This window comes from Saimiri boliviensis, chromosome 4 (assembly GCF_048565385.1).
Source record: "Saimiri boliviensis isolate mSaiBol1 chromosome 4, mSaiBol1.pri, whole genome shotgun sequence".
NCBI lineage: Eukaryota > Metazoa > Chordata > Mammalia > Primates > Cebidae > Saimiri > Saimiri boliviensis.
Window position 1 is genome coordinate 135,207,223 of NC_133452.1, and position 14,374 is coordinate 135,221,596.

Sequence of the window (14,374 nt, forward strand, 5' to 3'; positions counted from 1 at the left end):
TCGTGTCTATCTACTATAACACGGTTTTTAAAGGCAGGGGTAAGGCAGCGTGCAGTAGCTCACACTTGTAATCCTAGCATTTTAGGAGGCTGAGGCAGGAGGATCATTTGAGCCCAGGAGTTCAAGAACAGCCTGGGCAACAAAATGGGACCCCAACTCTACAAGAAATAAGAAAATTAGCCAAATATGGTGGCACACACCTCTACTCCCAGCCACTCAGAAGGCTGAGTGGTAGGATCCCTTGAGCCCAGGAGGCTGAGGCTGCAGTGAACCATGATTGTGCCACCGCACTCCAGTCTGGACAACACAGCAAGACCATGTCTCAAAAACCAAACCAAACCAAAACCAAAAAAGTCAAGGGTAAATTTCAGAAAAGCAGAAGCTACAAGGAACATTGTAAATCAATGCATACAGGTTCCACATTGGCTTTGATCTAAAAGGGTGGGAATCCTGAATCAGGGGCTTACAGGTTATAGATAGATTCAAAGATTTTCCTGGCCAGGTGTGGTGGGTCATGCCTGAAATCCCAGCACTTTGGGAGACCAAGGTGAGAGGAAGCCTTAAGATCAAGTGTTTGCGAAACATAACAAAGAGCCTGGGAAACAACAAGAGCCTGTATCTACATAATTTTTTTTTTTTTAACTAGAGGTTAAGGCAGCCTCTAATTAGAGGATTGCTTGAACCCAGGAGGTTAAGCTGCAGTGAGCTGTGATTGCAACTGCCTTCTGGCCTAGGTAACTGAGCAAAAGCCTGTCTCAAAAAAAAAAAAAAAAAAAAAAAAAAGAATCTGATTTGCAATTGATTAAGGAAGAGAAGCTTTCTTTAAAAATTTGGGGTCCAATAGAAAAATATTAACTGGCTAGGGGTGTGACTTTCTCCAAACCCCTAAGGAAGAAATTTAGAACAAAGAATGATGGTTAAAGTTCAGTTGTCACTTTGCTGTCCTGTGAGGTCTATGCTAGCAGATCCATTTGGTGGATGTCCGAGTTTCTGAGAGACAACTCAGAGACATATGTTAAGATGTTATCCTTAGTTTCTATGAGGAAAGCAAACCTACCCGGAACCCTTATTGCCTTGGTTGGCTGTTGTCTTAGGCTGCTATTACCTTCTTGCTTATCAAGTTGCTTATTTATTTCTCAGAGCTAGCCAGGTACCCAGCCTTTTCCTTGAAGAAACTCAAGATTTTGCTTAATTTCCATGCTTGGGAGTCCACAGGCCCCTGAAAAGAGAGTCTTTGCATCATCTCATTTCCACACAGTAAGGCAGCAAAAATTTCTTTTCTTTTTTTTCTTTTTATTTTTTTGAGATGGAGTTTCGCTCTTGTCTCCCAGGCTGGAGTGCAATGGCGTGATCTTGGCTCACTGCAACCACTGCCTCTTGGGTTCAAGCCAGTCTCCTGCCTCAGCCTCCTGAGGAACTGAGGTTACAGGTGCCTGCCACCATGCCCAGCTAATTTTTGCATTTTTAGTAGAGATGGGGTTTCATCATGTTGGCCAGGCTGGTCTCGAACTGCTGACCTCAGGTGATCCACCCACCTCAGCCTCCCAAAGCCCTAGTATTACAGGCATGAGCCACCGTGCCCGGCCAGCAGCAAATATTTCTTATTAATTTTGTTTACTCTTCTGTGGTTCAAATCTCTAAGAAGATTTCTGTGATCACCACTGCTCCAAGCACTCAAACACTTTATTCTTTTATTCTGTATTCCTGTGCACTCTTATTTGCTCTAATTCAGTTGTGTAACTGTCATGTATGCTGGAACTATGTCTCTGACCATCCCTATCTTCCTTGGACATTGTGAGGATTGTGATTGGGCAGCTTATATTGGATTTTCTCCCAGAGTATCCAAGAGATGATTGTCACGTAAAAATTGAATGAATTTGGGGTAAGCGATACTAGTCCTAAGACCTATGTTAAACTATTTAATCAACAAAGCAGATGCTTTTAGATGCTTTATTTAATTTTCTGTTGCAGTTCCCCTAGAGTCTGTCTAGAAATGATTTTATTGTGCACAAACATTGTAGCCTCTGGCTGTAGGGAGCTGATAAATAGGAGAAAAGCGTAGGCATTTCTAGGTGCCAGTAAGAGAAAGAGGACAGAGGGGGTCATGAGGAAAAGGCCGTACCACAGTGATTCGAAAAGTGGAATTAAGGTTAGCATCACCTATATGGCTTAGATCAGGATTATTATTGTTATTATTATTATTTTCAGATAGAGTCTCACTCTGTCAACCAGGCTGGAGTGTCGTGGGGTGACCTCAGCTCACTGCAACCTCTGTCTCCTGGGTTCAAGTGATTCTCCTGCCCCAGCCTCCTGACTAGCTGGAATTACAGGCATGCACCACTATGCCTGGCTAATCTCTTTTTGTTTTTAGTAGAGACTGGATTTTACCCTGTTGGTCAGGCTGGTTTCGAACTCCCAACCTCAGGATCTGCCTGCCTTGGCCTCCCACAGTGCTGGGATTACAGGCATGAGCCCCTGTGCCTGGATGATTCAGATTATTAAATGTAAAATAGGGGCTCTACATTAAGATTAGGATATGCTCTAATAATGAGGTCAAGGAGACAATAAGATTAGCACAAGGATGGCTAGGATAAAGATTAGGATTATAATAGAATTCATGTTGCTGTTCTGTGCTGATGCTAGGGTAAATGTTGAATCAAAATCATTTTACATTGGAACTAGAATTAAGACTAAGATTTTTCTTCTTATTATTTTATCAGCATGTACTCAAAGGGAATTTGTTATTGCTGCCCTTGCCAGGGAAAAGCTGGGGGACAGTGTCTGTGGGATTGGAACCCCAGAACCTTTTATATATTCTTTTTGGAGAGTAAGATTCATTCATTTATTCATTTATACATTTATAAAACTGGTTGCCAATTTATGCAAAATTCTGGTCCTTGCCTTCTGGGAGCTTGAAATCTAGTAGGTGAACTAATCCAGAAACACACATAGAATGAACGGCAACAAAAGTTTTTCTAAAAATTTTATTGTTCTATTGTTTCTTATTTTCATGAAATGCTTGGAAGTATTTTAAAAACTCATGTTTTAAGGAAGCAAAACCCCTTCAACTGGGGGATCAAGTTAGATGTAGCTCTAGATTGAAAAGATTTCCTCAAAGTTTGTTGAGAAGTTGAAGCTTCTCACCTGGGCTCAGGGGGCGTTATTTGTACCACAAGGCAGGGCTTAGAGCATGGAGTCTGGAGCTAGTTTTCCTGGGTTAAAATCCTGGATTGCACAATTTCAAGCTACAACATAAATTCTGTGTTTTAGTTTTTGCCTCAGAAAAGATAATATTATCTGCTTCATAGTGTTGTTACAAGGATTAAATGAGTCAATTTGCATAAATTGCAGGTGGTTCCTGACTTTGACCATTTTTTGACTTTATGATGATGCAAAAGAGATGCATTCAGTAGAAATTGTATTTGAGTACCAATATAACCATTCGGTTTTTCACTTTCAGTGCAGTATTCAATAAATTACATGAGATATTCAAAACTTCATTATAAAATAGACTTTGTGTTGAGGATTTTGCTGAACTGTAGGCTCATGTTAATGTTCTGAGCATGTTTAAGATAAGCTAGGCTAAGCTCTGATGTTTGGTAGGTTAGGTGTATAAAATGCATATTCAACTTACAATATTTTCAATATATGATAGGTTTATCGAGAGGCAACCTCACCATAAGTCAAGGAGCATCTATACTTTAAATGTTACTTGGGTTATTACAACAATTACATAAATGCTTTATAGTTTTGTAGTAATATCCATCTTTTTGAGCAAAGTACAGTTTGGATGACCCTGAAGTCTGAGATGTCACATGCAATATCACATTTGGCCAGTAGAGGACACTAAAGTCCACAATGTCGAAATTGCGCCAGCCTAAACATAAAGATATTTTTGTGTCTTTCTGGCTCCTCCTTTATCTGTAATTTGTGGGCATTGTAAGAGAAGAAATGAGACTGAAGAGGCCAAGCTTTCTTTGTAAGCCTTAAGCCTAAAATACTGGGACATTTGATTACAGTGTGAAAGCAACGGTGTGTTTTTGAGAGTTGCCTTACTGAAAATCATGAGGCCTAGATTTTAGTTCTGATGCTGTGGCTGTGTGTTCCTGGGTGAGTTTCTGAACTTATCTGGGCTTCAGCTTCTCCTTTGCTGTTATTTGGGGAATGAACTAGAATGAGAATGCAAAACAGGCATATAACCAAGTGGGAAAAACATGAGGAAGAAGCAAAGAAGACATTTATACATTTATAAAACTGGTAGGAATGAGAATTGGAGGTGAAGGAATAGTGGGGATATGGAAAGGGAGGGGAATTAGAAATGGAAATGATAAAGGTAGGAACATGAATATAGATGCAAAGATTTAAAATAGAAGAAAATATTCCTGATTTCTACAAATTTTCACATAAGGATACTTCCTTTTACTACATTTCAAACCCTATCTCTTGCATGTGCACACACACACACACACACACACACACACACAACCACATACATGCACAGACATGTGACTTTTATCCGTTGTCACAATGTGATGGGTGTGAGGAAGGCAGAGGAGCAGGGAACTCAAACTTTCTGATAAAAGCACACAGAATCTCTTCTCTTTTAAAGCATATTAAGCAGCTCTCCCTCGGCTTTGTGTGAGCTCTATTTCCTTCCCTAGCAATCTCCTCAATGCCCTGGTGACCTCCTTGTTCCTCAGGGTGTATATGAGAGGGTTAAGTGAAGGAGTGCCCACTGCATAGAAGAGAACAAAGAACTTGCCCTTCTCTTGGGCATAGGGATTTTTGGGCTGGAAGTAGACAGCAATGACTGAGCTGTAGAAGAGGGTGACCACAGTGAGGTGGGAAGAGCAAGTCCCGAAAGCTTTCCTCCGCCCTTTTGCAGAGTTAATCCTCAGCACTGCCCGAGCAATGGCTCCATAAGAGACAAGGATGAGGCTGAGAGGCACAACTAAGATGAAGACACTGGCAACAGCCATTTGGATCTCGTTGTAGGAGGTGTCTCCACAGGAGAGTCGAATTAGAGCTGGGACCTTGCAGACAAAATCATCCACCTGCCGATGGGGGCAGAAGGGCAGGCGCAGGGTGGATGGTGTCTGGACCAGTGACTCCACTAGCCCAATGACCCACGCCACAGATGCCAGCTGCCAGCACAGGCGGGGGTGGATGATGGTGGCATAGTGGAGGGGCTGGAAGACAGCCACGTAGCGATCAAAGGCCATCACTGTAAGGAGGATGCACTCAGTGGTCCCCAGGGACAGGAAGATGAAGAGCTGGACAGAGCAGCCCAGGAAGCTGATGGTCTTCTTTGGGCCCCAGAGGTTGACCAGCATCTGGGGAACACAACTCGTGGTGAAGCAGAGATCCAAGAAGGAGAGGTTGGAGAGGAAGAAGTACATTGGAGAGTGGAGCCTGGGGTCCAGCACAGACAGCAGGATGATGAGTGTGTTGCCCACCGGGGTCAAAAGGTAGAAAGTCAAGACAACCACAAAGAGAATCCTTTCCAGGGCTGGGTGTTCATAGAAGCCCAGAAGGATGAAGCCCACGGGAGAGCTTTGGTTAATCATGGCCTATTTCTGTTTTTACCTGAAGAGATGAGTCTGTCACCCCAGTGTGATTCAAACTGTCTTATTACTCAGCCTGGGTGTTTGTGAGGTTACAGAGGATGTGAGTTTCTCTGCTGTCTCTGTTCTCCCAGCCTCCCTTTTCCAGGGTGATCACCATCCAGCAGCTCCTTCTCATTCTCTGTTCTTCCGGGTTAAACATTGTCCAGTGAGAGTGAGGAAACCATGAATGTACTGGACAGCAGATAGAGCCTCACACTGGTGCCTCTGACTTCCTGGGGGAGGGCAAAGGAGGCAGATTTAAAATACAGATTAATTAATTAATTAATTCAGCAGAAAATTACTGAGTGCCATTATGTTCTGAGTGCTGTTTTAGAGTTGTCTCTTGCTTATTTATTGGATGATCTCATAGTGTATATTGAATAAATTTTCTGATGATAAATTGTCTCTGTAGGCTCAATTACTGCTCTGTTGGTTGAATGAATTTTATAGAACTCTACGTTTGATTTATTTTGTATTTTTTCATTTCCAGGTGAGCTTATCAGAGACTGTTTTATCTACGAGAGAGATTTTGTTTTGTTCTAAGATACCCTGAGATCAGGCGGGTTGGTCTGGTTTTCTTTAGCAACCCAAGTTGCCAAACCAGCTGACCTGCAGAGAGGGGTGGAGACTGGTCCACGTGCTTTGTCTTTGCCATGAGTAGCTTACAGGTAGGAGGTGAGAGTGGCCCCAAGCATGTTAAAATCACCAGGAGTTCACAGGAAGATTATTGAAAGACTCCAAGAGTCACTCTCCTTAAATCCTATAGTCTTTCAGACACCACCAAAAACAAGAATTCAAAATTTAAAGACCAGTAACACCAACATTGTGGGTGAATAAGAGAGTAAAGTGTCTGTAGGATGACTGACCAATTTTGGTCGGATATATCAGGGAAAGCTTCCTAGAGCAGGTGACTGGATTTTTTCCTTAAAATAGGGACGTATTGGGGCATAGAAGGTCAGCTGAGAGCTGGGGGTGGGAGACTGAAGCCACTCTGCAGGTCAGAGACAAGGACGCAGGGCCTTACAGGACCTTAGGAAGGCCGTGACAGGAGCAGATGAGACGGTGGGCTGCCCGGCAAACGTGCCATGGAGCTCATAGGATGGCAGGAGTGTCTTCCTTTTACAGGGTCCCCATTAAGTTCTATCACATCTCCCTTTTTGCCAGGACTCTCTGCCATTGTCTCTGACTTTCTTTTTCTCCCATTATTCTTTTTTTTTTTTTTTTTTTTTTTTTTTTTTTGAGATGGTGTTTCGCTCTTGTTACCCAGGCTGGAGTGCAATGGCGGGATCTCGGCTCACCGCAACCTCCGCCTCCTGGGTTCAGGCAATTCTCCTGCCTCAGCCTCCTGAGTGGCTGGGATTACAGGCACGTGCCACCATGCCCAGCTAATTTTTTGTATTTTTAGTAGAGACGGGGTTTCACCATGTTGACCAGGATGGTCTCGATCTCTTGACCTCGTGATCCACCCACCTCGGCCTCCCAAAGTGCTGGGATTACAGACTTGAGCCACCACGCCCGGCCCTCTCTCCCATTATTCTTTTCCTCCTTAAAATATATCTTTGGGAAACCGAGAGGGGTCAGGCACCCAGTCGCTCCGAAGCGGGGAAGTGGGACAAGATGGTTTACATCTCAAATGGACAGGTGTTGGACAGCTGGAATCAGTCTCCATGGAGATTATTTTTGATAACAGATTTCTTCTGGGGAATAACTGAGTTTGTGGTTTTATTTTTCAAAACCCTGCTTCAGCAAGATGTGAAAAAAAGAAGCAGTTATGGAAACTCATCGGATTCCAGATATGATGATGGAAGAGGGCCACCAGGAAACCCTCCCCAAAGAATGGGTAGAATCAATCATCTGCGTGGCCCCAGTCCTCCTCCAATGGCTGGTGGATGAGGAAGGTAAATGTCTGCTCTAAGAAGCAGACAACTGGACATGTGCATTCACAGCAGAAGGAAACCATCAAGAAGTGGAAGGCTGATCATGCTGAGCAGTAGATGAATGTGTATGTCTAAACAAGGACTGTTCTGTGTCCTCACAGGTGAATGAGGTCATGCCAGGAAATTCCCTCTGCAGGGAACTGGCCTGACTGACATGCAGTTCCATAAATATACATGTTTGTCTCATTACCTTTTTGTATAGTTTATTAAAGTATTAATATAGTTTTAATAAGTAAATTTTTAGGTTGCACAATGGACTCCTCATCTTTATATTAAATTCATGAAAAAAACTGAAGAAAATAAAGCCTGTGCATTTAGCAATATATATATATATATATATATATATACATACATATATATATATATATGTATGTTATATATCTTTAAAATGTTGTTAAATATTTAAGCATAAGTATGGGTAGGGCAAATTGCAGTTAAAAGAATAAAAATGTCAACCTCTGGTATGCCCATCAACCAGGTTAAGAAACTGAGCAAACGTTTCAAGTATCTTAGAAGCTCCTGTGTGCCCCTCCATGACCTCTCACTTTTTTACCCCTTAAGATATCACCACTGTTCTAAGTTTTTAACTAATTATTCCTTTGCTTTCATTTTTTGAGATGTACTTCACATACCACAAAATTCACCCTTTCGAAGTGTGTAATTTAGTGGTTTAAAGTATATTCACAAGTTGTGCAACCAACACCATTTACTTACAGAACATTTCATCACCCCATAACCTCAGGCTCATTAGCTGCCACTGCCTCCTTTGTTTTCTTTGTACTATAAAATTATTTGCATGTACCCTTAAACAATAGCCAACTGTTAATTATTCAACCATCACATAGCATCCCAATTGATTTTCTGCATTTCTAACTTTGTCATTCTCTTGGCATTTCACTCCCTCTCTTTCTCTGCTATACTGCTGAATCTCTTTAGATTATATCTTTCTTAGTGACTCTTTGTTTCCCTTTCCCACTTCAATCTCTGTCTTTTCCCCCCTCATTATTTTTCTCCTAGTTCTTTTCCTTCTGACATATTCATTCATTGGTTTATGCATTTATTCATTTCTTGAGCCCCAAAGTGCCAGCATTGTGCTACGAGCTGGGGCAGGGATTGGGAGGTCCCCTGAAAGGGGTTTGTGATATTCTAGTGGCCATGACCTACCCTTACTGTTAGTAGCTAACATCTGTTGAGTGCTTCCTATGTGGCAAGCATGGTGTTAAGCAGCTCCTTGAACATCTGGTTCTCACAGTAACCCTACAGAGAGATATAATTAAACTGATTTTACCAAAAAGTGAACAGTCATAGACGGGATAAGTAACTTGTATAAAGTTACCTAGCCAATAAGCGCTAGGACTAGGATTTTGGACATTCAACTCCAAATTTGGTGCTCCAGTGTTGCAAACAGGTGGAAACTGTTATCTCACAGCCAAAGAGCAAAGGTTCTCCTTACTTTCAATCAAATAAAATTTTCTTCTTCTACCAGCAATCCCCCATGACAGAGCTCTTAATTGGTGCCCACCCTCCGTTTGTACATCAGGAAGAAACAAAGAAAATAAAAAGGAATAGGCATCCTTGAATGGGCAATTGGATCTCTGGTCACAATAGGGATCGCTAGTGCTGACCATCTGGCACTTTTTTAAGCACACATGTGTGTGATGAGCTGGAGCTGGCTCAGACTATCTCTCAATTAATACATTTTTAGAAATTTTGTGAGACAATTATTAAACCATCGGTGGTTTGAGACAGCGATGGCAGGAATATTTACACTATGAAAATTGGCAAACACAACAAATTAGAGCTTTCTCCCTCTGCCACCAACCAAGCTGTTTATTAAACGTTTACCTTTACATTGCTGATTGTCCTTCACAACTCTATATATTGTTCTCTTCATTCTGATAGGCAGTTTATACAAAGAAATATAAATAACTTTCCCAAGGCGATATAGTTAGTAAGCACCAGAGCTGATGTTTGAACCCAAATCTGCTTACTGTAAAGACTGTGGACCAACCAAAGCCCACCAAATCCCTAGAGGGAGGATGAGGCCAAGGTTAGAGATACCTCTTTGCCATTGAGTTCTTTGCCAACAACTTTCCCCCTCAGTCTAGGGAGAAGTGTGCCTTTGTTTTAGCGGCACTGGAGGCAGAAATGTTGGTATGGTGGTAGAGGGAGGGATTCCACAGAGGGAAAAACCTCATTAATTCTGCTGAGACCCTAGGGTCCATAGCCCACAGATGATTAATTAGCCACTAATTATGGTAAAGGGGGCAGGCGAATATCTAGAGGAAATATGCCAACAATAGTCATCACTGTGGCAGGTAAAAGAGGTCACTCACTGTTTCTTTCTGTCATTAGGAAGAAAAAGGGCAATGTCTCTACCCAGCACCTCCAGTGAGCCCCAGACATCCTGATATTCCTCTCAATCCTATGATTCATCCATTCAGTACTCTAGTTTTTAAAGTTTTCAACTTCTTCCTTTTCTATTTAATTATTCTTTCTGAGATGGACCATACTGTAGTAACAGAGAATAATAAAACTATGGGGTTGGAGAGTACATAGGACATTTAGCCAATCTTCATATAATGTAACTGAATCATTATGCTTCTCTTCCATTAGAATGGGAGCCTATGGGGTCAGCTAATAAACGGCATGTACTAGGTCCATGGATCTACTCAGTAGTCATTTCTGTAATTGGAATGCACATGCTTGGCAGTTGGCAGAATCCTCACATAGTTCTTTAGTCTGTGGAGTAAGAGCTACAGATTCAAGTGGAAACCCTGAATCTACACCTCTTACCACAAAGACAATGAATCAAGAACAATATCACAATTCAAGGGAAATGGCTGATTGATCTAACCTTTAAAGGATTCAGAGGTTTGTCCCTATCATATTTCACATTTAATTCACCAGTCTGGTCACTACAAAAGTCAGATGTATCTTGAAAGATGACGAGACTAGTGCAAACTCAACCTAGAAATAGCTGTAATTGCAGCTGTTGTGCCTGATTAACATGCTTTCAGGTCCATGTTATATAGCTAGTAATCTGGTGAATGTGTTCTTTTCAAGTACTATCAGGAAGGAAAACCAAAGGCAGTTTGAATTTACACAGTATGGATGTAAGTGTACATGTATAGTTTTGCTTCAGTACCATGTTAAAACTCTCCCATCATAATAGGGTCCCATGGGACGTGAACAGTGATGTGCTGCAACTCCAGGCAAAAAAGCCTTGATTCACAACATTTGCTGATTTCTGTAGTGTAAATATTTGCACCATGGCCAATATTAAACTGTCAATGTGAGATTACTAAAAATGCAGAGTAGTAGAGAGATGTACAGTAACACACCATTACACAGAAGAATTTATAATCCAGAAGTTTTTTTTTTTTTTTTTTTTGAATAAATAGTCTTTATTAGGCTCAGAACAGGAGTCCATGGGTCTTGAGGAGACCTGTGTGTATTTGTCAGTTTTCTTTCTTTCTTTCTTTCTTCTTTCTTTCTTTCTTTCTTTCTTTCTCTTTCTCTCTCTCTCTCTTTCTTTCTTTCTTTCTTTCTTTCTTTCTTTCTTTCTTTCTTTCTTTCTTTCTTTCTTCTTTCATGATTTCTCTCTTTCTTTTGCTTTCTTTTTTTTTGTTTTTGAGACAGAGTCTCGCTCTGTGCCCAGGTTGGAGGGCAGTGGCCAATCTCGGCTCACTGCAACCTCCGTCTCCACAGATCAAGCGATTCTCCTGCCTCAGCCTCCTGAGTAGCTGGGACTACGGGAGCCCACCATCACGCCTGGCTAATTTTTTGTATTTTCAGTAGGCATGGGGTTTAACCATGTTAGCCAGGATGATCTTGATCTCCTGACTTCGTGATCCGCCCAACTCGGCCTCCCAAAGTGCTGGGATTACAGGCATAAGCCACCATTCTGGCCTGTCAATTTTCTTTTCCATGTTCTTTTCTGCCTTTTTCTGTAGCCTCATGAGCTGTTTCTTCTTCTGGTAGTGGATCTTGGCCTTCACCTTCCTCTTCTCAATGGTGGCTGTCATCACTGCCTGGTACTTCCAGCCAACCTCATGAGCCGAGTACCCCAGGCAGACAAACTTTCTCATAGGCTTCAGGCGCACAACCTTGAGGGCAGCAGGAATCACCATGGCTTTTTGTTGTCACAGGGTGGTGCAGTACCATCAAACACCTTGAAGTGGTTCAGAGTGGCCTGGCCTCGCTGGGTCTCGTGGGGCAGCTGGCCTTGCACCATCCACCAGAAGATGTGGCTGGGGCTGGGAAGTGGTAGGGCCTCAAGAAGGACTGGTGTTCATCCACTTGTGGAGAAAGGCCAGGTACTTCACCTAGGGTAGAAATTGCAAGAACTGTTGACGCTCTCACAGTGCATGACCATATTCCAGCCTAGAGGGAGAGAAGGGGTTAGGAAGTGCTGAGGGTGCCATCTGAAGGCTCTACCTCTACTTATGACTGCACAGACAGTGATGGGCAGAGTGGAGTTCATGTTTAAAGTAAAAGAGAGCCTAATGGAAAATTAATTCTGAGCTAGGAGGTCTGCATTCCAGAAACGGGAGTGGCTGCAGGTCTCAGAGCAGTACATGGGCTGGTCTCATGGCCCAGACTCATATGAAAGATGGTGATTGTTGCTCATCACTGATCCAGAATATTTTTATTATACAGACAACATTATTTAGTATTTTTATTACAGGGACATAATATAAATAGCAAGAAGAGTATAGAAAATACGGTAAGATAGTTAAATACCTAGAAACTGAAGATTTTAGGAATGTGTTACCTATGTCTTAATATAATTTATTTTAAAACACTAGTTATATTTAACAATTGATTTACAAAATTTCGGAAAATTTAACATTTGGCTCCACGAGGCTGTATGAGCTAACTGCAGCACATCACTGAGGGCAGACCTTCTGGACATTCCACAAAACATCACATTGTTCCCCTCTATCAACAATATATTACTAATCAAACAGAATGAGCCATGAGGGCAAGCACATTGGCAGCACTGGCAAGACAAATGCACTCCAGGGAGTGGGAGATATATTCTGTGAAGATTCAGCATCCTTCATATCTTTGAAGTTTTTAGACTTCACGCTAGGACATCCCTCTAAAGTAAGAACACATTGTTGCATTTCACACTTAACACTACTAATGCAGAGTTGGAAAGAGATGCACAATAATACACCATTACACAGAAGAGTTTATAATACAGAGGTGGTTTTTGTTTGTTTGCTTGTTAGTCTTTATCAGGCTCAGGCCAGAGGTCCACGGGTCTTGAAGAAACCTGTGTGTATTTGCCAGTTTTCTTCTCCACGTCCTTTTCTGCCTGTTTCAGTAGCCTGACAAGCTATTTCTTCTTTCAGTAGAAACAGCTCTTGAAACCAGAATCTTGGCCTTTTCCTTTCCTCTTCTTCAGGATGGTGAATGCTTGGTTGTCTTAAGGTTCTAGGGGAAGCCTATTCCACACTCATGGGAATACCACATGGAACAGTTTACTAGTGACTGACTGAAGCCCAGAGCAGAAATGGGCCCTGCAGCTGTTCTAGGCTGTTGTACCGGCCATCTGGCACTGCTTTGGCTATATGACTTAATAGACTCTGGGGCACTAAAGGTATCAGTGGTGGGAAAGATATAGTGTGGCATTTTGGGCAAGCCTCCAGAGGAGAATCACAACATAGACCTCTGGGGTTCTTGATCAAAGCTATGCTGTCTGCTGCGGGAAAATAAACCCACTAGGAAACAAGTCCTAGCCTGCTCTTGGGCTTTATTAGAGATAGAGCTCCTGATCTTGAGATATCAAATGGTCACAACACTAGAACTGTCCATTATGAGCTGTATCCTGTCAAATCAATCAAATGATGAGGTCTGGTGGTTGTAACATCATCAATTGCAAGACAGAAATAGTATATCCTGGATCAATCGTGGGCAAAACTGGAGGGCAAATGCAAGGTGCTGAAGTGGGGGACCCAGGTCCCCATGTCTTCCACAATGTGGACTTGGTACCTCCTCACTTGCTCATACCGGTGGCTCGTGGGAGTGTTCTAGTTATCTATTGCTGCATAACAAAATCTCCCCAAATTTAAAGGCTTAAATGAATGCAAAACTCATTGAATCTTACATGTTGTGGGCCAAGAATTTGGGAAGAGATTGGCTGGGTTTTCTTACATTCCATGTTGCATCAGCTGGGATCCCTTGGAAATATTCAGCTGGCAGATGGACTACTTTGGAGGGTCCAAGACAGCTTTACTCACATGCCTGGCAACTTGGTGGTTTTGCTGTAAGTTTGGGCTCATCTTGACTCTTTGGACTACTCTAAAGGGTCCGAGACAGCTTCACTCACATGCCTGGCACCTTGGTGGTTTTGGGTTAAGTTTGGGCTCGTCTTGATTCTTCTCTGTCTTCATGCTATTTCGGGACCTTTCTACATGGTCTGCCCAGCATGATAGTCAAAATTTTTACTTGGAAACTCAGGACTCCAAGAAGGAGGAACAGCCAATTATCTTATAGGCTAGCCCCAAAACTGGCATGGTGTCACTTCTGCCACACTATTTTTGTCCAAACAGTTATAGAACAGCACAGATTCAAGGGGAGGAAAAATAGATAGCCCACCTGATGGGTCGATTGTCAGAGAGTTTGTGGCAATCTTTAATCTGTCATGGGGGAGGGGTAATTTATAATTGGCTGATGGAGGAAAAATAAGATGAGCTTGGTTCATGGATATATCTACTCAACACATTGGTGTGAGCTGAAAATGGACGGCTGCTGCATTATAGCCATACTCGAGAATAATTCTGGAAGACAGTAGAAACTGTAAATCTTGGGTAGTTCACT

General features: G+C 42.2%; 1 protein-coding gene, 1 non-coding gene and 2 pseudogenes across 2 annotated transcripts; 1 reads left to right on the forward strand and 3 right to left on the reverse strand.

The window, feature by feature from the left end:
- Positions 1–4,588: 4,588 nt before the first annotated feature.
- Positions 4,589–5,839, reverse strand: OR2H2 (olfactory receptor family 2 subfamily H member 2). The gene has a single exon (XM_003944970.4). It carries the CDS (start codon positions 5,565–5,567, stop codon positions 4,614–4,616), a length of 954 nt encoding a protein of 317 aa, XP_003945019.3. The 5' UTR covers positions 5,568–5,839; the 3' UTR covers positions 4,589–4,613.
- Positions 5,840–7,150: 1,311 nt separating this feature from the next.
- On the forward strand, positions 7,151–7,661 carry LOC120362665 (selenoprotein K-like; annotated as a pseudogene).
- Positions 7,662–10,959: 3,298 nt separating this feature from the next.
- LOC101031059 (large ribosomal subunit protein uL13-like) lies at positions 10,960–11,841 on the reverse strand (annotated as a pseudogene).
- Positions 11,842–12,105: 264 nt separating this feature from the next.
- LOC120363464 (small nucleolar RNA Z195/SNORD33/SNORD32 family) lies at positions 12,106–12,186 on the reverse strand. The gene has a single exon (XR_005579010.1). It is a non-coding gene; the product is annotated as a small nucleolar RNA Z195/SNORD33/SNORD32 family (small nucleolar RNA).
- Between the last annotated feature and the right edge of the window lie 2,188 nt (positions 12,187–14,374).